General features: G+C 59.5%; 1 protein-coding gene across 7 annotated transcripts in view; it reads left to right on the forward strand.

Moving 5' to 3' along the window:
- Positions 1–23,048, forward strand: part of PTPRS (protein tyrosine phosphatase receptor type S) — a 60,581-nt gene that overhangs the window by 33,416 nt on the left and 4,117 nt on the right. For 2 of the 7 annotated variants that reach the window (XM_044916714.1, XM_044916689.1), the window contains 16 exons: positions 272–414; positions 12,401–12,498; positions 13,135–13,388; positions 14,026–14,119; positions 14,224–14,439; positions 14,955–15,112; positions 15,610–15,621; positions 15,900–16,012; positions 18,619–18,716; positions 18,799–18,922; positions 19,491–19,666; positions 19,746–19,865; positions 21,265–21,419; positions 21,494–21,779; positions 21,947–22,125; positions 22,854–22,980. In XM_044916714.1, coding sequence (XP_044772649.1) covers positions 272–414; positions 12,401–12,498; positions 13,135–13,388; positions 14,026–14,119; positions 14,224–14,439; positions 14,955–15,112; positions 15,610–15,621; positions 15,900–16,012; positions 18,619–18,716; positions 18,799–18,922; positions 19,491–19,666; positions 19,746–19,865; positions 21,265–21,419; positions 21,494–21,779; positions 21,947–22,125; positions 22,854–22,980 — 2,353 coding nt within the window. Of the gene's footprint in view, positions 1–271; positions 415–5,161; positions 5,468–6,764; positions 6,959–7,120; positions 7,148–9,564; positions 9,683–11,353; positions 11,960–12,400; positions 12,499–13,134; positions 13,389–14,025; positions 14,120–14,223; positions 14,440–14,954; positions 15,113–15,609; positions 15,622–15,899; positions 16,013–17,562; positions 17,611–18,618; positions 18,717–18,798; positions 18,923–19,490; positions 19,667–19,745; positions 19,866–21,264; positions 21,420–21,493; positions 21,780–21,946; positions 22,126–22,853; positions 22,981–23,048 lie in introns of all 7 variants that reach the window. The other 5 variants (XM_044916652.1, XM_044916645.1, XM_044916619.1 and 2 more) reach the window with 5 other exon arrangements.

Raw genomic sequence — 23,048 nt, forward strand, 5'->3', positions numbered from 1 at the left:
GGGGGGCAGCGGGAGGGGGCGGGGCGGCGCGCCCTCAGGTCTCACTGACTTGGTGCCCGGATGTCTCTCTTCCCCCTGCTCTTGGCCGCTGGTGGATTGCGCATCCCTCCATCTCTCCCGTGTCTCTGTCTCTGTGTCTCCATTTGTCTCTCCTGCCCTGTTTGTGTCTCTTTCACAATCTCTGTGTCTCTGTCTCTCTGTCTCCCTGGCTCTCTCTCTGTCTCTGCCTCTCTGTCTCCACCTCCCCCCCCCCCCCCCCCCCCCCCCGGGGGGGGGGGCCCTTCCCCCCCGCCACGGCCTTTGTGGTGGAGGACCTCAAGCCCAACACGGAGTACGCCTTCCGCCTGGCGGCCCGCTCTCCGCAGGGCCTGGGCGCTTTCACCCCAGTGGTGCGGCAGCGCACACTGCAGTCCAGTAGGTGTCTCGCGGAGCCCGCTCTTCCCTGCGGGGGGGGCCCCAGCGCACACTGACCCTGGCCGCGCCGCCGCAGCGGGGGTGGGGGTGGGGGGCCTGGCCTCGGACGTGCCCACCCGCGCTGCGCTGGGGGTTCCCGCAGGCCCTGCTTCCCCCGGCTCCCTGGGCCTGGAGCCCTGGGGGCGCCAAGGTTCGCCCGCTAGGTCGGGGACAGGTGTCCACTGCACCTTCTCTCTCCTTCCGCCTCCCCCGCCCCTCCCCAGTCCTGTACCTGGGGCTCATGGAACAGCCACGCTGTGCCTGATCCTAGGCGTGGGGGGCGGGAGGGGGGGCGCGGCTATGTGAGGCTGTCCCAGATCACACCCCATCATTCCCAGAGCTCACAGTGCACAGAGACCAACCACCTCCCCAGATGGCCCTGCCCCCCCAGACAAGGTCCCCCATTGCCAGGGGCAGGAGCAAAAGGGGAGGGGGGTGCAGGCCCCAGGATAGGCTCTTGAATCCCTGGAGCTCTTTGCCGGGCCTGCCCTGCCTCCCTGTCACAGGCAAGTCACCTTTTGGCCAGAACACTGCACCCGGCAGCTGGCTCTGGGCCACGTTGTGGCCCCTACCACCGCCCTCCTTGCCTGCTCTGAGCTCAGGGCCTAGGCCGCTGTCTCCCTGCCTCCCCTCCTCCCCCTGCCCCTCTTCTGTGCTCAGCCTGGCCCCGCATGGCCTCCACCGCCGTGCCCCCACCGCCGTGGCCCCCTTCCCCCTTCTCAGTCAGTCATAGCAAACCGCCCCAGGCCTTGTTCCGGAAGCAGCCTCGGTGTTCAGACCTTCAAGTCCCCCGCCCCCTGGTGTGTGCACACGGGGGGGGGGGGGGTCACCGGTCAGTGGCGAGTGATGGCAGCTTGGGCCTGGGTGTCTGAGCCGCTGGGATCAGGGGCCTCGGAGACGCAGCACCCCCGCCATCCCCAGCCCCCTTCCCTCCTCCCTACTCCCTCGCGCCGAGCCGAGCGCTCTGCAGCTCCCAGGCGTCTGGGCGCGTTTGTGCGTGAGGCGATCAGTGAGGGTGTCCTGTGGCTTGGCGGCCACGTGAGACAGACCGGCACGGGTGCCGCGAAGGTGAGTACACGCTGGTCTCAAGCAGGTTCACAAAAACGGCCCACCCTGCGTGCTCCCCAGTCTGTGCTCCAGGAGCTCTGGGCTGCAGAGTCCAGAGCCCAAATTGAGCACTCCCCCCGCAAACTTTCTACTCCACGGTCAAGAGCCACGCCTGCCCAGAAATGGGGAATCTGGAACTACCTGCCCGCCACGCCTGTCCGTGGGTCCGTCACACCCTCCTCCCACCCCCCCAAGTGTCACGCAGGTTGGGCTGGATTGTGAAGGAGGCGGCCTCCGTGGTCGTCAAGAAAGCGGCTTTGGCCCAGCCACTTGAAACCTCTGGGGCGGCCCAGGACAGGGAGTGGGGGAGAAGGGACTCCCCGCTTCTCGCGCCAAGACGGGTGGGGCCCGAGAGAACTGGCAGCAAGACTCAGGGCCAGGCATATCCCCCTGGGGACTGCAGGCTTCTTAGGCTGAACTCAAGGGTAGGTGGAGGCCAGACCACTCAGCCGTGGGTCTCCCCACACCGTCTCACCTTCCCGCCTCGTCGGCACCAGTCTGGAACTGCGGCGTGCCCACACTGGGGGCCAGAGCAGGGCTTGGGCCCGCTTGCGTCCGGAGACCCACCCAGAGCTCGGTCTGGCCTTATAGCTCAGCACTCGGCCACTCCCTCCCTCGTAAGAAAGTCTTATAAGTTAGCAGTTGAAGAGTGGAAGGTAGGTAACCAGACTGGGAGTTTTCTGGAAGGCGTCTTTCTTTCTTTTATTATGGTTTTTCTCATCATCATCACCATCACCGTTGTTTCTTATTTTATTATGGTTTTGATTTTATTTTTCCTCCCCCTTTCTCAGTGAATCCATTCCTTCCAGCACATTCTTTGGTTGGTTTTTCCCCTCCTGCCTGATTCCCCCAGGCACTTTTGGTTGGGGTGGCTGGTCAAGAAATGGGGGGAGAGGGCCCCAAGTGTCTGGTATCAGGGGAGGGGGACGCTGGCATTTCACTTTAAGTGAGGCCGGAGGGTCGTTCTATTTGAAGTAAGCCATTGGAGAGGCCTCTGAGGTATCTGGTAGTCTGATGTCTTTCAGGATAGGGGCCTCTCTTTCTTCTCTGGGTGGCCCCGGCATGGAGTATGCACGAAACAAGTACTGTCTAAACATATGCTCAGTGAACAAATGGGGCTACCATGATGGTAAGGGTTCTCTGTGCCCTGACATGAAGCAAAGCCAGTGGTCTCTCTGGGCCTCCCTACAGGCAAGGAAAATTCTGGAACCATGGGCCGTTGAAGTCATGTGGCTCCAGCCATCCTCAGCTGGCCTGAGGTTGAGGTCTGAGTCCCCATTCTCAACTCAAGATAGCCCCTGGACAACAGCTGAGCCTGGGTTCAAATCTTGGCTCTTGCCACATGCCCTTGGCAAGGAAATTTTGCTGTTTCCAGCCTCAGTTTCTTCATCTGTAAAGTGGGAGGTGATATGCGAAAAGCACCCAGGGTAGGTGGGGTCTGGCACCCAGTAGGTACATAACCGATGATCATAGAAAACCAGGCAGCTGGGCTTTCAAACTGATTTCCCCACGTGTAATGTGGAATGAGGCTGGAGGGGTGATAGTTCTGGCCATTTATGCGTCTTGAGAATTAAATGATGTATCATCGGGGACACATTTTGAGTGTAAAGGGCTTAGGGAATGGGGTGTGCCGAAGATGTGATGCATAGACTGTGAGGTTTATTACCAGGAATGGCCTTAATACAGCCTCGTAGTAGGTACTGAGCAGATGGGGACTTAATGTTATTCCCATAAAGCCCTTAACACACACAGTAGTTGCTTAATATGTGCAAACTATCGCTGTTATTTAACAAAGCCCTTAGCACGCTGCCTAGCACACAACAGGTGTGTCCTAAATGCTCTTTTAAATCTAAGCACGGATTGGCATGGTGCGAGGCACATAATGGGCACCCAATGAATGGAAGCCATTAGTCATTTATAACAAGCTTTCCTTGGTGCCCCATGCACAGTAGGTGCCCCAAACACGGGGGCTATGAGTATTGTTCCGTGAAGCCCTTGACAGAATGGCTGGCATACAGTAAGTGCTCAATAAGTGGCACTTTCTTGAAGGAGGTTGGCCTGGCTCTAGGCACATAGTACGTGCTCAGATAAGAGCCGTTGTCCGTCTGACAGGGCCTAGTGTGGTTTCGAGTATACAGGTTTTGCTCAAAACGTGACCTTGTTATCTGCAAAACTTTTGGCACTGGGTGTGCAAACAGTAGGTGCTCAAGAAGTGAAACCTGTTACCATTTATCTAGAAGGCCCTTAGCACAGACCTTGGCACACAGTAGGTGCTTAAGAAGCGAGGGCTATTAATGTTCTACAAGGCCCTTAGCACAGTGCCTAACACGTAGTAGGTGTTTAATAGGTAGGGACGGTTGCTGTTTATTCAGTAAGGCCTCTAGCACAGGGCCTGGCATGTAGTAGGTCCTCATTGTGTGGGGACTGTTACTGTTATCTGATAAAGTGCCTGGCATGGAGTAGGTTCCATGTAAATGGCAACTGCCGTTTTTATCTTTGGAGGGCTATTGATGCCCAGCCCATAGTAGGCGCTCAATAAATAAGAGTTGGCCACCATCCATGATGGCCTTAGTGTGGTGCCAGAGGAACTATATGATCTGTAAAAACCTTGGCACACAGTAGGTGCTAATCAGGGCTGTACCATCTGTAAAGTCCTGAGCCTGGGACCAGCCCAGGAGGTGCCCAGCTAACGGGCACTTGTATTATTACCCTACGAAGCCCTTGGCATGCTAATTGGCAAACAGTAGGTGCTCAAGACACGGACATTATTTTGTCTTCCAAGTGAGGCTGAGAGGGTGGTCCTAAGTTGAAGTAAGCCACAGGGTGGCCTCCGGGGCCCCTCATAGAACAGTTCAGTACATAGATGCTTTTACCATTAATCTGTGAAGCTCTTACACTGTGTCTAGCACACAGTAGGTGCCCAATAAATGGGACTTTTACTGCTTTTACCCTGGCAGTGCCACTCCCCTGGCACACAGTAGGTGTTCAGCCAATAAATGCATTTACTGTTATCCTATAAAAAAACTTAGCGCTATGCCTAGCACACAGTAGGTGTCTGATAAATGGGGCTTTTATTGCAATTACCTGGCGTGGTGCCTGACACACAGTAGGTGCCTAATGGAGCTTTCGCTCTTCCTCTGGCACAGGGCCTGGCATACAGTAGGTGTTCAATAAATAGGTCCAATTACTGGTCTTCAATGACGCCCTTGGCGTGGTGCCTGGCACATAGTAGGGGTTCGATAAAGAGATGCTTTTACTGTTACTCTGTGATGCCCCTAGCACCGTGCCTAGTGCATGATAGGTGCCTCATGAATGGGGATGTTACCGCTATTCCGCAGGGCCTCCTACGTGCCCGGGGGTGCAGCCCCGGGCGCTGAGCGCAGTGTTCTTGGCCAGCCCTCCCGGCCCCCACCCCCACCCGTCCATCTCACCTTTGGTTGACACCCACTTCTTTTGGGTTCGACTTTCTCTTTGATTTGGTTCTGTTTTGTTTGTTATCATCTTCTGTTTTATTTTCTCTTTCCCATCTTTTGTTTCCCCGCCCCCTCCCCCGCCCATCCCGCCTCCCCTCCCCGCCCCCACGTTCTCCCCCCTCCAATAGAACCGTCAGCCCCCCCTCAAGACGTTAAATGTGTCAGCACACGCTCCACGGCCATTTTGGTAAGTTGGCGCCCACCGCCGCCGGAAACGCACAACGGGGCCCTGGTGAGCTATAGCGTCCGCTACCGACCGCTGGGCTCGGAGGATCCGCAACCCAAGGAGGTGAACGGCATCCCCCCGACCACCACTCAGATCCTGCTGGAGGCGCTGGACAAGTGGACCGAGTACCGCATCACGACTGTCGCTCACACAGAGGTGGGACCAGGGCCCGAGAGCTCGCCCGTGGTCATCCGCACCGACGAGGACGGTAAGCACTGGCCCCAGCCGGGGACCCCGCAGGCCCCAGCCCGCCCCGCACCTCGGCACCTTCTGGCTCTGCAAAACGGGGCTGGCTGGTGGTCAAAAGGTAGAAGCCACAATCTGGAGGGCGAGACATGAAGCAAGCAGCCTCCCCCACGGAATCCTGGGCTCCTTGATCCTGGAATGCTCCATCCTAGACCTTCCGGGCAGTATTTTCTCCCGAGCCTTGTGCCTGGGAAGTTAAGCTGGCAGCCCGTATATGTTTTGGTCTGATGGTGGAAAGAATGGAAACAGTGTGGGAAACGGCCAGCAGCACTTGCAACAAACGTAGGGTCCTTGACCCCAGAAACCTAGCTTTTAGACTCTGGGGATAAGCCGGGATCTGCAGCGTCCTCGGTCCGAGCCATCCTATCTGGCAAGTAGGTGGGCTGCAGCGCGCTGCTGAGGTTTAACAATCAGCTTCTGGGGCACGGAGCCCGATTTGTAGCAATGGCCAGTTTCTGCAGTGTCAGCCTCCCCGCTGTTGGCTGACTTTCCAGCTAGAAAGTTTTGAGCTGCAAAGTGAGGGGAGGCTCTGGTCTGGAGTCAGTTGGTAGAAGCTGGGGCATGGGGAGAAATGAAGGCAAGCAGCTTCTCCAACAAAACTGCAGTTCCTTGGCCTTGGGAACCCGGCTTGCCTTCCGAGCCATGGCCTAAAAGGTCCGGTCGGCAGCCCCACATTGGGTCAGAAGAGCGGGGAAGAGATGGAGCAGTTGTTCATGCCAGAGTGTGGGGTGTGGCTGGGTAGGAAGAGCTGTGATCCGTGGGGCTGGCCGCATACTGGGATGCATGGGAACATGCAGCTGGACTGGGTTCAGACCAGGGCTTTGCTTCTTACTAACCATGCGATCGAGGGCCCAGCTCTCGGGCCTGTTTCCCCATCCATAAGATGGGAATAAGAGCCCCTGCCCAGAAGGGATGCTGTTAGGATGGAGGCAGGTGGGTAATGACCGTGGAACGGGGCGTGCAGGGCCCACTCGTGTCATGTGGCCTGGGCAGGTGGCTTAGGCTCTGGGGGGCCTCAGTGGACCGTCTGTAAGTGGGGCACACCATTGGACCCCCTCCCCCCCCCCCCCCCGCCCCCCGGGCTTGTGGGAGCCATGAAGGAGGCATGCCCTCCCGGCTGGTGGTGAGCGCTCAGACCACCACGTTAACCGGCAGCCACTTGGCACTTGGCACCCTGGCATCGGGCAGCGGTGCTGCCCCGGGGGCAGGGCCAGGCGCCCCAGTAACGGCCCTGCCCGCCCCTCCCCTGCCCCCGCCAGTGCCCAGCGCGCCGCCGCGGAAGGTGGAGGCGGAGGCGCTCAACGCCACGGCCATCCGCGTGCTGTGGCGCTCACCCGCGCCCGGCCGGCAACACGGCCAGATCCGCGGCTACCAGGTCCACTACGTACGCATGGAGGGCGCCGAGGCCCGCGGGCCACCGCGCATCAAGGACATCATGCTGGCCGATGCCCAGGTGGGCGGGGTTCCGGGGCGGGGCCTGGGTGGGCGGGGCTCCAGGTGGGCGGGGCGGCACCCAGACCCTGCGCTCCTGCCTTCTCCCTGCTTCTCTCTCTCTCTCTCTCTGGCCACCTGCTCACCTACTCCTCTCTCCCCTGCCACCTCCTCCCACGCTTAGTGGGAGACGGACGACACAGCCGAATATGTAAGTAGCACCCCTGCCCGGCCATTGCAGTGTTCTCCCGCGGGCCGTGCAGTGATGTGACACCCCACCCTCCCCACCCTGCACGTCTCTTGTAAGAGGATCTTCTCCCCTGGGCCCCAGATGCCTACTGGTTACTTGGAGCTTGTAGCCTCAGTTTTCAATCAGGCAAATGGGCGTAGGAGCCCTGCTGGGGCCCTGGACCCAGAGGGTATACATTAGCCCTCTTACCTGGATGGGCCCTTGACCCACCCGGCTCACACGGTGCCCCTCCTGCCCAGCCCCCAGCCTTGCTCTGGTCACGGTTTTCACCGCCACACCTTCGCTCAAGCTTTTTCTGCAGCCCCAACCCATCCCTGCACCCCACAACCTCCCCTGTTGGACCCAGGCCTGGCAGATCCAAACTGGGCCACTTTCCAACCCAGCCAGACCCTTTTAACACCTGTCTCAGTCTTCTCTGACCTCGAAATTTCTCTCTCTGGCCAAAGCAGCCACTTCATCGTGGCCCTTGAGTGGTGAGAGGGTCAGTGGGCCCTGGGGTGGGTCGGGAAGGAGGCCTGCAGGACTGTTTCCATCAGCCCCCCCCCCCCCCCCCCGCTTTCTCCGGGGGCCCTGAAGCAGTCGGCTGGCTGTGTGGCACTTGGGGCAAATTGCTGCCTCTCCCTGGGCTGTCTTCCTGCCCTAACACAGAGGGGCGGCTCTTCTGAGAGCCCCAACTCTGATGTTAAACTGACACCAGCCCCACTCACTCACTCATACAGGCTTTGCCTTTTCCCTACCCCCGGCTGGAGGCATAAGTTCCCAAGAAGGGCTCCAGCTCAGCCCCTCCCACCCACCAAGACCCTGGGAGGGACTGAACATGAGGCTCAGGAGCAGGAGACCCTCTCTTCGTGCATCCCTGTCCCCCTCCTCATGCTCCTGACCTGGGCCCCCCCCCAGCCCCCAGGCATGCTGGACCGTGTTTGTGGGTGTGCATGCGTGGGGACCTGGGCACACATGCGACTGTGAGGGTGGATGCCGAAATGTGTGCAAGGTTGGGTGGCTCGGACATTTGTGGGACAAGCCTTAATTTCCTGAGCGGTGACCAGGACAGACCTGAGCCCGCCCTCCTGGGGGTCACAGTCTAGTGTGGGAGAGGACAGCTAATTGGAACAAGACACAAATACACTTGGCCCTTGGACAGCACGGGTTTGAACTGCGGAGGTCCACTTACCTGCCCATTTACTTTTGAGAAAACACAGTACGGTGTTGTAAATGTACTTTCTCTTCCTCCTGACCTCCTCTTTCTTTTCTTTAGCTGCTTTACCATAAGAATACGGTATCTAACACGTATAACGTGCAAACGATGTATTTGTCAATTATGTTATTGGTAAGACTTCTGGTCAACAGGAGGCTAATAGTAGTTGAGTTTTGGGGGAAGTCAGAAGTTCTGTGTAGATTTTCAACTGCACAGGGGTCAGCGCCCCTGGCCCCCACGTTGTCCAAGGTCAACTGTACGTGTCTAGTGATGGCTGAGGCTGGGGCGGCGTCTAGACGGTGGTGTAAAGGTTTACTGATGAGCTCTCTGGGTTGGAGGGTGGGCAGTCCTGATCTGTAGCTTCCCCCTCTTTCTGGGATGTAAATACTCCCACTGTGTCAATTTCGAGTAGCTCATCACCCTGTAGCTTTCTGCCTTAGACAGGAGACAGAATCACCTCCAGAGCATCGATTACAGGGAAATGTAGTAAGACAATTAGGAGAGGGTGGGTTTTGAGTATTTATTTTCTTTGTTCTCACTTATCAGTACGTTTATATAATTTACTTTCTGATAAAGGCTGTGTTTAATACTGGCTTGCAAAATTCCTGAGAATTTAACTGTTGGCTCTCTGGCCTGGTAGAGGGAATCTCCAGCACACCAGTGGGTGTAGTGGAGGCAGAGGGCACAGCCCATGCAAAGGCCCTGGGGTGGGAGTGTGCCTGGCATATTGGAGCAGTGAGGAGGCCCCATGGCTGGAGCAGAGTGAGCGAGGGGGAGAGCGGGAGGAGGTGGGGGCAGGTAGTGAACCACTTGGGCTTCTACCCCAGGGAGGTGGGAGCCCTGGAGGGCTGTGGGCAGAGCAGGGCGGGACCTGACTGGGGTGCTCATGGCGCCCTGTGGTGGCCTCTGTGGGGAGGACGGACTGGGGGCAAGGGTGTTTGCCAGGGATGGGAGGTGGAGGGGACAGCGCTGGTCCAGGTGGAAGGTGATGGGGTATCAGGCTTCATGTGCCCGTCTTCGCATGACGTGCGGTGTGTTGGGGTCTGTGCATGAGCTCGGATACGCGCCTCTGCCTGCAGACCAGGCCCCACATCCACCTTGCTTGACCCCGGCCCTGGGAGGGGGGGTGGGCAGGGCCGGTCTCAACCCCAGTTGCATCGTTTACCCCCATCCCTGCCTGCAGGAGATGGTCATCACAAACCTGCAGCCTGAGACCGCCTACTCCATCACGGTAGCCGCCTACACCATGAAAGGTGATGGTGCTCGCAGCAAACCCAAGGTGGTCGTGACCAAGGGAGCAGGTAGGATCCTCCCCCCATCCCCGCCTCACCCCCCTCCCCACCATGGCCCTTTGCCCCCAGAGCATGCCACGGAGTTTTTGAGCTCATGCAGGGAGAGAGCACTGGGCAGCGGGGCCAGTGAGATCAGAGGCGTGGGGGCCACTCAGGAGGCCAGCCAGTCCCACAACTTCCTCCTCACTGGCGTCCCTGCCTGCTTAGCTCCAGCCGGATGGAAACCATGGCTAGGCCTCCGTCCCGTTCCGGCTTCGCCCGGGCTGTTCCTTCTGCCTGGATACCTTTCCTCACCCTGCCCCCTGCCCACAGTCTCGGTCCAGTGCTCCCTCCTGGGCAGCCCCAGCGCCCCCCTTCCCGCATCACAGCTCTGATCACCCGGGGTGGGTTGTTTGGAGGTGGTGTGCCCATCGCCCCCACTGCACCATGAAGCCTCTTCTCCGAGCAGCCCTGCCTCAGTTTCCCTTTCTGGCCCCTCCAGGCCCCTACCATCAGTCCCAAGGGACTGTTTTTTGCCTCAGCCAACATTGAGGAGGGGGTGAGGCAGCCATGAAAACGTAAGGGGAGGGTGTTGTGGACAGATGGCACAGCCCAGGGAAGGGTGTTTCAGGGATGACAGGTCCTGAGCCCTCCACCTCACATCCCGCACCCACCCCTTCCCCAGGGACCCTCCCTCAGCCCCAGAGCCCGACATTCCATGCCAGCTGGACACAGCCCCTCCCCATGCTGCCGCCGGTCCGTGTCCATGCTGTTCTCTCCGTCTGCCTAGTCTCTGTATCCTTCGGTGTCCAGCACCCATGTACCTCCTTCAAGAAGCCTCCCCTGATCTTTCCCTCTTCTCTCAGGGACACTGCACTACAGCCGTGCTTGCCAAGCAGACCCACTGCATATGCTATGACTGCTCAGAGCACGGTTCCTGAAAGGTTCTGATAAGTCCTGCAAGAGGAGAAGACTGGTTTTGTTTGTACAGCTTCTCTCCTGCCGGACTTACTGGGACCTTGGCACATTGATTACTACCCAGACCATGAGAACCTTGGGGCAAGGGCAGGGTTTTGAAACATTCCTGTATCCCATGGGTATTAATCATGTGCCAGCAGGAGGCAAGGGGCAAATCAGTGAGACACCAGATGAGTGACTTATGAATAAGAAGAAGAGGTAAACATATGAGGACCTGCTTTGGCATCCGAAAACATTTTCCTTTATCGGGTTCTCTGAGTCCCCAGCCTCCTCACTCTTCCTTCCACTCACCCAGCACAGTGCCACCTCGGGGCCTTTGCACAGGCTATTCCTTGCCTGGAACACCATTTCCACCAGGTCTTCCTGCCTCCCTCACTTCCTTCAAGTCTTTGCTTCGGAGTTCAGCATCCCTGAGACCCGCTTTTAAAAATTGCAGCCCCAGGGGCGCCTGGATGGCTCAGTCAGTTAAGCGTCTGCCTTCAGCTCAGGTCATGATCCTGGGGTGCCGGGATCAAGCCCTGCATCGGGCTTCCCTGCTCAGCAGGGAGTCTGCTTCTCCCTGTGACCCTCCGCATTTTTGTGCTCTCTCTCTATCTGTCTCTCTCACTCAAATAAATAAAACGTTAAAAAAATAAATACATAAAATAAAAATTGCAGCCCCACCCCCTGCTGCCCGACTTGGATGGGCCACGTGGCCCTGACACGCCCCCTGTCTCCCCGCAGTGCTGGGCCGCCCCACCCTGTCGGTGCAGCAGACCCCCGAGGGCAGCCTGCTGGCACGCTGGGAGCCCCCAGCCAGCACCACCGAGGACCAGGTGCTGGGCTACCGCCTGCAGTTCGGCCGTGAGGACTCGCCCCTGGCCACACTGGAGTTCCCACCTACCGAGGACCACTATACAGCGCTGGGTGTGCATAAAGGGGCCACGTACGTGTTTCGGCTGGCGGCCCGGAGCCGAGGAGGCCTGGGCGAGGAGGCGGCCGAGGTCCTGAGCATCCCCGAGGACACTCCCCGTGGCCACCCGCAGATCCTCGAGGCAGCTGGAAATGCCTCGGCTGGCACCGTCCTGCTCCGCTGGCTGCCGCCCGTGCCCGCCGAGCGCAACGGGGCCATTGTCAAGTACACGGTGGCTGTGCGGGAGGCCGGAGCCTTGGGCCCCGCCCGAGAGACCGAGCTGCCGGCGGCGGCCGAGGCGGGCGCCGAGAATGTGCTCACGCTGCAGGGCCTCAAGCCCGACACGGCGTATGACCTCCAAGTGCGGGCCCACACGCGCCAGGGCCCCGGCCCCTACAGCCCCCCCGTCCGCTACCGGACATTCCTGCGGGACCAAGGTAGGCGCGCGGCGATCCCCGCACCAGAGCCGGACCGGGCCTCGTGCCCACCCCCACCCCAGCCCCCTCCCTCTCCCCCGCCCAGGTAAGTGGTCACTTTTCTGCTTCCTTGTGGACACTCGAGGCGAGTCCGGACCCCGAGGCTCCGGCGTTGGCAAAGGTGGGACGTGCCTAGGTGGCACCGCCGCCCCCACCGACCCCCCTCCCCCTCCCCCCTCCTGCTCCTCCTCCTCTCTGCAGCAGCGCCGTCTCCCCCCACCCCGGCAGGGACCTGGGACAGGGCCAGGCAGGGCCAGGCAGGAAGGCCATGGGCACAGGCACAGCGGAGGACAGGGAGCGCCTGGGCCGCCCCACCCCACCCCACCGGCCCACCCCGCGCTACCCCCGGCACTCACGGGGCCTCTTTTCTGTTCTCTCCCACTCGGCTGCTGCCCGGCACAGTCTCACCCAAGAACTTCAAGGTGAAGATGATCATGAAGACATCAGTCCTGCTCAGCTGGGAGTTTCCTGACAACTACAACTCACCCACACCCTACAAGGTGCAGCGCCCCCGCCCCCCACGCTCCCCCACCCCCACCCCGGGAGCAGGCAGGCCAGGTTAGGGGTTGGGAATCAGCTGGACTCAGGGCTGAGTGGGATCAGGGCTCAGCTGGGATTGAGACTGAGGCTGTAGTCAAGGCTTAACCTGGGATTGAGGCTCAGTTCGGGATTAGGGCTCAGTCTGAGATTAGGGGTTCATAAGGATTGGGGCTCATTCAAGGTTGGTTCTCAGTCGGGTCAGGGCTCAGTTGGGATTGAGGATCTGCCTAGCATGGAGATTTAGCCTAGGATCCAGGCTGAGGTCAGAGCTCAGTCAGGATTGGGATTCAGTCTGTGATTAGGGCTTGGTCAGAATTGGGACTTAGCTGGGATTGAGCCTCCATCTAGGATTGGGGCTCACTCTGGGATTAAGGGTCAGTCAGAATTGGGACCTGCTCAGAGCTGGGCCTCAGCTGGGATTGAGGATCTGTCTAGGGTCAGGAGTTAGCTTAGGGCTGAGGCTTATTCTGGGATTAGGGCTCAGTCAACACTGGGCTTAGAGTTGGGCTCAGCTGGGATTACGGCTCCATCTGGGATCAAGACTCAGGGTCAGGGGCTCAGCACAGAACCCCCACTGAGCCAGCCCTGGCCCGCAGATCCAGTACAACGGGCTCACACTGGACGTGGACGGCCGTACCACCAAAAAGCTCATCACGCACCTCAAGCCCAACACCTTCTACAACTTCGTGTTGACCAACCGAGGCAGCAGCCTGGGTGGCCTTCAGCAGACCGTTACTGCCTGGACCGCCTTCAACCTGCTCAGTGCCAAGCCCAGCGTGGCCCCCAAGCCTGACTCCGACGGCTTCATCATGGTGTATCTGCCTGACGGCCAGAGCCCTGTGCCTGTCCAGTATGATCAAAACCACCCCACTGCCCCCAGGGATTCCCCCCCCCCCCCCCATTAGCCAGCTTTGTGACTGGGGCCAGCCACCTGACCTCTCTGTGCTTCAGTGTCCTCACCTGTGTCTAAAATGTGGGTCACGCCAGTCCCAGTCTGTGTGGTTGTCCAGATGCTTCTCATGGGCACCGTCACTAAATGTGGCCTCTCCTCCAACATTTCTGATACCCCTGTGTACCTGAGCTTCTTTGGGGTCTGGTTTCCCAGGCTGGTGGGGAGACAGAACTGGAAACAGACACTTTCAGACCTGTGGTGTGATAGTGAGAGGCACTAGGGTTGAGAGTCCCCGGTGGGGAGAGGACTCTGCCTGGGAAGCAGAGAAGAATTAAGGACTACAAGGATGTGTGGGTATGGAAGCTGGGGCTTTGAAGGATGTGTAGGAGTTCAAGAAATATAATTGGGGTAGCCTCTCTAGGCAGAAGGAACCACATACTCAAAAGCCTGGAGGCTTGAATCAGGAACTATAGTCCTATATGGCTGGGTTCTAGGGGCGTAGAAGCAGAGGGAAGGTTCAGAGCACAGGGACTCCCCCACCCACCTCCAGCAGGCATTCTTTGGACGTGGCCCCCGACCTTTCATCTCCCTACAGGAACTACTTCATTGTGATGGTGCCACTGCGCAAGTCTCGTGGTGGCCAGTTCCTGACCCCTCTGGGCAGCCCAGAAGATATGGATCTGGAGGAGGTGAGGTGGGGCCCAGACCTGCCTGGCCCAGACCCTGTCCTGATTTTTGGAAGCCCTGTTGCTGCTGGCCAGCCTCTGAGCACCCCATGCCTCTGTTCCCACAGCTCATCCAGGATATCTCACGGCTGCAGAGGCGCAGCCTGAGGCACTCTCGCCAGCTGGAGGCGCCCCGCCCCTACATTGCGGCTCGCTTCTCGATGTTGCCGTCCACCTTCCACCCCGGTGACCAGAAGCAGTACGGTGGCTTTGACAACAGGGGCTTGGAGCCTGGCCACCGATATGTCCTCTTTGTGCTTGCAGTGCTGCAGAAGAGCGAGCCTGTAAGTCCCAAATGGTGTCTGCCTTCGTCCAGCCCCACCCTCTGAGCGCACAGGCCCTGACGTGGACTCAGCCCCCGGGGCCCCGACCTCAGAACCAGACACAGATCCTGCCAGCTTCCCATGATCAGGGCTGGGCAGGGGGAAGGACTTGAGGTTGGGGATACCCCAAGGGGAAGACTTTTTAGAGGAAGGGACTTGGGACCTAGGGCTTTGGTGGCTGTGTAGGAGTTCAACCAAGACAAGATATCTTCAGGATTTGCACGCGCAGAGGTCTAGAGGTGCCGTGTGAGAGGAACAAAAAGGACTTCAGAGTGGCTGAAGCCCAGGGAGCAGTAGGGAGAGCAGAGACTGGCAAAGGGCCAGGCCAATGCAGAGCACCAGGGTCCGGGTTCTCGGGAATCATAGGAGGATTTAGAGTAGGGGAAGGACATAGGTTTGTGCTGGAAGAAGACTCCTTTGGCCACTGTGAGTAGGATGGACACTGATGGAGGCCCCTCCCGTCCTGTTGCCCACAGACATTTGCAGCCAGCCCCTTCTCAGATCCCTTCCAGCTGGATAACCCAGACCCGCAGCCCATCGTGGATGGCGAGGAGGGGCTCATCTGGGTGATCGGGCCTGTGCTGGCTGTGGTCTTCATCATCTGCATCGTTATCGCCATCTTGCTCTACAAGAAGTGAGCCCCTTTGCACTCCCCACTTGACAAGAGGGAGGGCTCCCTGGAAAAGGAAGGAGGGTCTGGAAGGCCCAGGGAAGGCTGGTTGCACAGGATGACCACGGAGGTCCTCTGCCGTACAGATAGAAAAACCCTGGCTCAGAGAGGTTAAGCCACTGGATCAAAGTCACACAGACCAGGCCAGTGACTTGACTCCTCTCAAGGTCCGCACGCCACTCAGCAGGATGATTTGGGGTGGAGGCCACCTCTGTCCAGTTTAGCAAGGAGAATAACTGTGGTGGCCACATGGGACACGTCTCACCTTAGAAAGGGAAGGCCGAGACATTCTTCCTTGTGGTGGGGACCCAAGCAGGAAGGATTAGCCCCATTTTCCAGAGGAGCCCAAGGCTCTGGGAGGTTAAGAAAGCCACCCGCCGTCACAGAACAGGCTTTCTGTGACCAGCACGCCCTCACCTGTCTTCTTTTCCCTCCTAACCTGTGTCTCCTTTCGGGAGCAGCAAACCCGACAGGTAAGAACCGGCCTCGTCCTTGGGAGGCTTCAGGCAAGAGGCCGAGGAGAGGGATCAGGGTGGTGCCGTGCCCGTGGGGTGAGGGGACGCTCAGCTGTGCCAGCAGGCTGCACGCGTGTCCATGTGTGGTCCCGGGAACCCCAACCGTGCGCGTACACGGCCCCTTTTCCCCTGGCCGGGCCCCTCACTTGCGGTACCTGATCGGCGTTCACGCGTGTACACGTGCGTCTTTGGACACACGCCGGTACTCAAGGAGTCTTCTGCTTGCTCCCACAAAGTAAACGCAAGGACTCAGAGCCCCGCACCAAATGCCTCCTGAACAACGCTGACCTCGCCCCCCACCACCCCAAGGACCCTGTAGAAATGAGACGCATTAACTTCCAGACGCCAGGTATGTGTGTATCCCAGGTGCCAGGATCAACACCACGGAGGGGAGGTAGCATGAGAGACGAGGAAGCGGCCCCCTCGGTGGAACCTCATCTGCCCCTGCTGAGCGGTTTGGTGCAGCAAAATGCCCGATTCCCAAATCCCTCTGTGGATCTAGAAATTCCATGGACCAGTTCTGGTTTACAACCAAGTGAGGCTTTTGCAAAGCTGTGTTTCACTGGTGGTTGGGGTCATCTGAGCAGAATGGACCCCTTAAAAACGAAACAAGCCAAAGAACCCTCCTTTCTTCTAGCAGAAGGAGCTATGCTTCTGGTTCCCACTGGTCTTAGGGATGCTCAGGGGTGGGCATTCGGGTTTTTCCTTGGCCTTTCTCCACACTCCCGTGGGCTGTCCCCCTGGCGAGGTACAGAGATTTTGCCTCCCATGTGCGCTGCATGTCTCTCGTCCACAGATGCTCATGCTCGCCTGCCTCTTCACAGTTCCCTGTATATTCACACGAGTCCCTTAAGGTCACCTGCCATGCCTGGAGGGAGAACTGAATGAACCAGGGTCTTGTCCTTGATCATCTTCATGTATAGCGATCCACATACTCCCTCATCTTATCCCTCTTAATGGGCTTATGCCAACTGCTTCCAACCAAATAAGGTTTCCATTTAACTGATGGCTGCTGTTCTCCTTATGAGGTCACAGCATGGTTCCATCTGTCCCTCTCCCTGCATCCAGTCTCTACTTCCTGTCTCTGAACTTCCTGTCTACTTCCTGTCTCATAATAATTGTTTCCAACCAAACAGATTTTAAACATTTGTATGTTACCGATGGCTGCAGTCCTCCTTAAGGGCTAGTGCATGGCCTCACGTACTGTTCTTAATATACTCCTTTCTCTTTTCTGTTGCTGGACTGTCTCACATCAGTTCTGTTTTTACCCAAATGAGGATTTTGGTCACTTATATTTAACTGATGGCTCCTGTCACTTCTCAGCCTTCTGGCTAAGATCAGGTGTAACTGATGGCAGCAGTCTGCCATAAGGGATCACGAAAGGTCCCATATGGCACCCCTAATGTACTCCCTTCTCTTTTCTGTCTCTGGACCAGGTCGTGTCAGTTCTATTTTCATCCAAATGATGATTTTTAACACCCATGTTTAACTGATAGTTGCTGTCCTTCTTAAAGCTCATGGCATGGGCTCGTAGGTCCTTCCCCTGCCCCCAGGTTTTGCCCTCACCCGCCTGCACCTCATCTGAAATCTCCTCTGCTGACCCCAACAGGGGACCCAAGGCCAGGTTGGTCTGAGGGGACACACTGACAAAAGGCCGAGAGCTTTAGGATCTTCCCGAAGTCACAGCTGAGAACCAGGACTGGGTGCAGTCCGGTAGGAGGGATCCACAGCAGCTCCCGTAGGTCCTCGGGGTGGGGCCCGGGCAGCGTGCATCCCCCATTGCAGTCGCTCTGCCCTTTGCGTCTGTCGGCCGGCCATTGTGCGTGCATCCAGTGAGGGATGGGGGAGGCAGGGGCCCCCCGTGTGTTTTCATTTATTTATTGTTTGCTGTTTCTGCAGATTCGGGCCTCAGCAGCCCCCTCAGAGAGCCGGGGTTTCACTTTGAAAGTTAGTTCCTGTGTCTCTCTGTTCTCGGCTTCCTTTCGCGCCCCCCCCACACCCCCTGTTTGTTTTCATCTTTGGTTCTCCATCCCGCCTCCTGATCTCTGTCCACCTGTCCTGCGCTGGCTTCTCAGGGGAGTCGGGGTTCTGGTCTGTTGGGCCCTTAGGTCGCTGGTCGTGACTGCTTGTAGGTGGGGGTGCGGGGGGGTCATCCTGCGTGACAGGACCCCAGCTTCACTCCTTAGGTAAGGGCTCTTGGGGAGCGGCCTGGGGGGCTGGGGACGCTGGTGTTTACCAGCTGGCCTGGCCATGTTGTACTTCTGAGCCGGCACGTAGCTCAGCCCACTGCGCCCCAGGAGAGCAGACGGGTCTTGCAGACCCAGACATTGGGGAGAAAGAGCCAGGCCCAGCCCACACTAGCCCATGCACCAGATGGAGAAATGATGCAGGCACACAGAGAGATGGGGACCCCCCAGCACACACACACACACACACACACACACCATCTCCCCTCCCCAGTGCCTCAGCGCTCCCTGGCAGCAGCCCTCACAGTCCCTCTGATCCCAGAGGGTCAGACAGGGGTGTCCATCACCGGCCCATGCCCTGGGGAGCGAGGTTTCCAGAGGCCCAGCCAGCCGCATCTGCTGCTTCATTTCTGTGTCACCCGCCTCCTTCTTGCCACGAGGCACTAGGAGCTTGGAGTCTTCCAGGGCGACCCTTCCCCGGTCCCTGCATCCCCAGCTGGATTGGGGGCGCTGGGATGGGTGGACATCACGAGCCGGGGGTGTCAGACTCAGCTGGGAGCCGCTCCTCGAACGCTCCACCTGCAGACAGACCCGCAGGCCTGGGCTCCCGGCCCCAGCGTGGGCCGTCCTGAACCCTCCCCTCCCCCGCCACTCGCTCTAACCACAGCGCGCCCATCACAGACTCACACTGTAGAACGCCCCCCGCCCCCCGGCCCCCAGGCTGGCTCCCGCGTGACCGGCCGCACCGTGGGGTCTGCTCTCCCCACAGGCATGCTCAGCCACCCCCCGATCCCCATCGCAGACATGGCGGAGCACACGGAACGCCTCAAGGCCAATGACAGCCTCAAGCTCTCCCAGGAGTACGAGGTGAGCTAGCCCCCGCCTCCTGCCCCCACCCTGGCCCCCCAGCGCCCCACCCTGATGCCTCCCACCTCACCTTCCCCTACAGTCCATTGATCCGGGCCAGCAGTTCACGTGGGAGCATTCCAACCTGGAAGTGAACAAACCCAAGAACCGCTATGCCAACGTCATCGCGTACGACCACTCGCGCGTCATCCTCCAGCCCATTGAAGGTAGCTGCCCAGGCCCCATCTGCCCTTCCCCAGGCCAGAGAGAGCGCACAGACACCGTGCCTCCACTTGGCCACGCGGCAGGGCCAGTGCGGACGAGCAAGGGCACAGATTAGGGAAACTGAGGCCAGATGCTGCTCACAGGCCTGGTCCAGCTCCAGCCAGAAGCTACTGGGAAGTTTTGGATAGGTGTTTAACTGATGGTTGCTGTCCGTAACACATTTCCATCTGTCCCTCTGCATCCGTGGTTCTCGGTGCCCAGGGAACATTGGGCGATGTCTGAGGGCATTTTCGTGTTCACGTTCCGGGGGACAGGGAGCTAGCTGCATTTAGAGGTCTGAGACGCCGCTCAGACCCTGCAGTGCACAGGGACAGCCCCACCCCAGAGAGCAGTCTGGCCCCCAGCGACGGTGATGCGGGGGCAGAGAAACCGCAACATTCAGGCTCCATGGTTCCTGTGGGGGCAGCTCGGGGCAGTCCGGGAAGGCTCCCAGGAAGCGGTAGGCCAGATAGAACCTGTGTAGGGGACAGCAGCACGCCCGCTGATCTCTGGCATCTGTCTCTGCTGCAGGCATCGTGGGCAGTGATTACATCAACGCCAACTACGTGGACGGCTACCGGCGGCAGAATGCGTACATCGCCACGCAGGGGCCGCTGCCAGAGACCTTCGGCGACTTCTGGCGTATGGTGTGGGAACAGCGTTCAGCTACCATCGTCATGATGACGCGGCTAGAGGAGAAATCACGGGTGGGGCCCGGACCCTGCAGCCCCCGCGCGCCCGGCCGGCGCCAGCCCATGCTCACTTCCATTCTCCCGCCTTCTACAGATCAAGTGTGATCAGTACTGGCCCAACAGGGGCACGGAGACATATGGCTTCATCCAGGTCACGCTGTTGGACACCATCGAGCTGGCCACGTTCTGTGTCCGGACGTTCTCTTTGCACAAGGTAGGGCCCGGCCTGGGCTGGGGCCTGCGGGAGGGGGTGGTGGGGGTGGAAGAGGCAGACAGAAGGCTCCAGCTTCTGTCCTGGGAGCTCCCCATCGGGGAGCCCAGGCTGACCACATTCTCTCGAAGCCACTGGTGGGGAAGCTGAGGCTCAGAGGAGGGACCTCCTGTGTCCAGCCACATCGGGACAAAACCAGCAGAACCTAACGTAGCAATGAGCCTGTCGTCCCCTTGCCATCAGTTACGTCCCAGGCCTTCCCTCCCTCCTTGCCCTCTGGCCTCACCCAGCCTAGGCCCGTGATGGGTGGGAGACAAAGGTAGAGAGTCCCTGCTAGTCTGGGCAGTCAGGCCTGGGGCAGAGGGAATCTTAAGATGTGTGTTTAACTGATGGCTGGTGTCAGTTACATGGTTCCATCTGTGTTCTATGTCACTGGTTCTCGACTGGGGCAGTTTGCCATCTGGAGAACATTTTTTCATTGTTAGCATGGGGAGGGGAGGGTGCGGGCACCACAGTGCTCCCCAGACTCCAGCCGGGTCCTCTGTCAACACTAAACACCCACCGCGTGTCAGGCCCTGATTTGGGCACGAAGACACAGCAAGGACCAAGACAGACAAGATGTCTTGCCCTTTTGGAGCTTAGTTTAGTTGACAAGGCATTGACAGTCAATATGTAAAAGGACAAATCTTACACGTAGAAGGAGAAAAATAAAGTATATGTCAGGGGACCTGGAGATGGTGAGGAAGGGAGCCAAGAGATCTGGGAAAACAGCATTCCTGGCAGAGGCTCAGCCCGTGCAAAGGTCCTGGGGCAGGACCATTCCTGGCATGATGGAGAAACAATGAGGAGGCCTGTATTATGGTTTTAGCAGAGTGAGTGAGGGGAAGAGAGGGAGGAGGGGAGGCTGGGCTTTTACCCTAAGGTGGATGGTAGCCCTGTTGGGGGGTGGGGGTGGGGGCAGACCTGACTCAGGTGCTCACCGGCGCCCTCTGGTGGCCACTGTGGGGAGGGCAGACTGTTGGGGCGAGGACCAGAGGAGGGGGTTCCAGGGTGGAGGGGACTGGACCAGGAAGGCCGCCACGGAGGAGGTGAGAAGCCGGCAGGTTTGGGATAGATGAAGGCAGAGCCGGTTGGATGTGGGAGGGGCAGTGAATCAAGGGGGACTCCTGAGTCCTGGGCAGAGCGCCTGGAGGGATGGAGCCGCCACCAGCTGAGATGGGGGCGGATTTGGGGAGAAAGTCGGGGCATGATGTTGGCCACACTGTGATACACCCGGTGAGGGTCTCCCCCCCCCCCCACCCCGCCCAGTACGTGAGGCAGCCGGGCCCCTGGGCGTGAATTTGGCATCCTCTGTCCGTGCACGGAGCGCTGCTGTGACCGGCTCTGTCCCTGCGGCCCCCAGAATGGCTCCAGTGAGAAACGTGAGGTCCGCCAGTTCCAGTTCACGGCGTGGCCGGACCACGGGGTGCCCGAGTACCCGACGCCATTCCTGGCTTTCCTGCGGAGAGTGAAAACCTGTAACCCGCCGGACGCGGGCCCCGTGGTCGTGCACTGCAGGTACCCCCGGCCGCCCCCCGCTCCCGCCCCGGGGCCTCCTTCGGCCTTCCTGACCGCCGTGCCCGTCCCCGCAGTGCCGGCGTGGGCCGCACCGGCTGCTTCATCGTCATCGATGCCATGCTGGAGCGGATCAAGCCGGAGAAGACGGTGGACGTGTACGGCCACGTGACGCTCATGCGCTCGCAGCGCAACTACATGGTGCAGACCGAGGACCAGTACAGCTTCATCCACGAGGCGCTGCTGGAGGCCGTGGGCTGCGGCACCACGGAGGTGCCCGCCCGCAGCCTCTATGCCTACATCCAGAAGCTGGCGCAGGTGGAGCCCGGCGAGCATGTCACCGGCATGGAGCTCGAGTTCAAGGTTGGGGGGCGTTCCCGGTGGGCGTTGGGGGCGTGGTGAGGAGCTGGAGGTCCGGGCTGTTCCTCTCCCCCCGCCCCCGCACGCTCCACCCTTCGCGCTCCGTCGCCCGGAGAACACAGCCGCGCCGCCCTCCCGCTTTTGACCCCGGCCTTCCTCTGTCCCCACAGCGGCTGGCCAACTCCAAAGCCCACACGTCCCGCTTCATCAGTGCCAATCTGCCTTGTAACAAGTTCAAGAACCGCCTGGTAAACATCATGCCCTACGAGAGCACGCGGGTCTGTCTGCAGCCCATCCGTGGGGTGGAGGGCTCCGACTATATCAACGCCAGCTTCATCGATGGCTACAGGTACCCCCGCTTTGCCCCGGCGGTCCCCAGCCTCACGTGGGAAGGAGAGCTGGACACCCCGCCGGCCTCGCGCGGTCGCGGCTGAGGTGGAGGGAATCTTGAGCTGTGTATTTAACGGATGGCTACCGTTTGTAACGTGGTTCCATCTGTCCTTTTCACATCAGTGGTTCTCAATCTGGGCAGTTCTGCCACCTAAGGAAAATTGGGCAGTGTCTGCTGACATTTTTGTCATAATGGGAGTGGGGGCGGGCAGAGGCTGGGGATGCTGCTCAGCACCCCACAGTGCCCCTCACAGAGAACGATGCAGCCGCGAACGTCAGTGCCCAGGTTGAGAACCCCTGGCTGAGGGATGGTGTTGCGGCGAAGGCCCCACCTGCGCAAAGGCTGGGGGTGACCGAGAGCTTAGTCCGTGCAGACGCCTAGAAGGAGTTTACTGGCCCTCGAGGGGGTGGAGGGCAAGGCAGGAGAGGTCAGAGGATGTTCTGCAGCCTCCTCGAGGCGCTAGAACATTCCCTGAGGCCAGTGGCTTCCCCGGGTGCAAAACAGGGTTATGGGGAGGCTTGGCGAGATGGGGAGGGGGACGGGGCACCGGCCGGCGACTCCTGGGGAGGCAGGGGCGTGGCAGGTGTGGCTGCTGGGGCCCTGACCCACCGGGCGGCATCAGGCCGGCCCCCCGCCTGGGCCTGCATCTGCCCACTGGCCCTGGTCTCACACGCCCCACACCACAGGCAGCAGAAGGCCTACATTGCGACGCAGGGGCCACTGGCGGAAACCACAGAGGACTTCTGGCGCATGCTGTGGGAGAACAACTCCACCATCGTAGTGATGCTGACCAAGCTGAGGGAGATGGGCCGGGTGAGCCACGGACCAGGGGGACGGGGCGGGGGTGTTGTACCAGGGGAGCCATGGATGGGGGGTGGGGG

The sequence above is a fragment of the Neomonachus schauinslandi genome, chromosome 1 (assembly GCF_002201575.2).
Source record: "Neomonachus schauinslandi chromosome 1, ASM220157v2, whole genome shotgun sequence".
In the NCBI taxonomy this organism is placed as follows: Eukaryota; Metazoa; Chordata; class Mammalia; order Carnivora; family Phocidae; genus Neomonachus; species Neomonachus schauinslandi.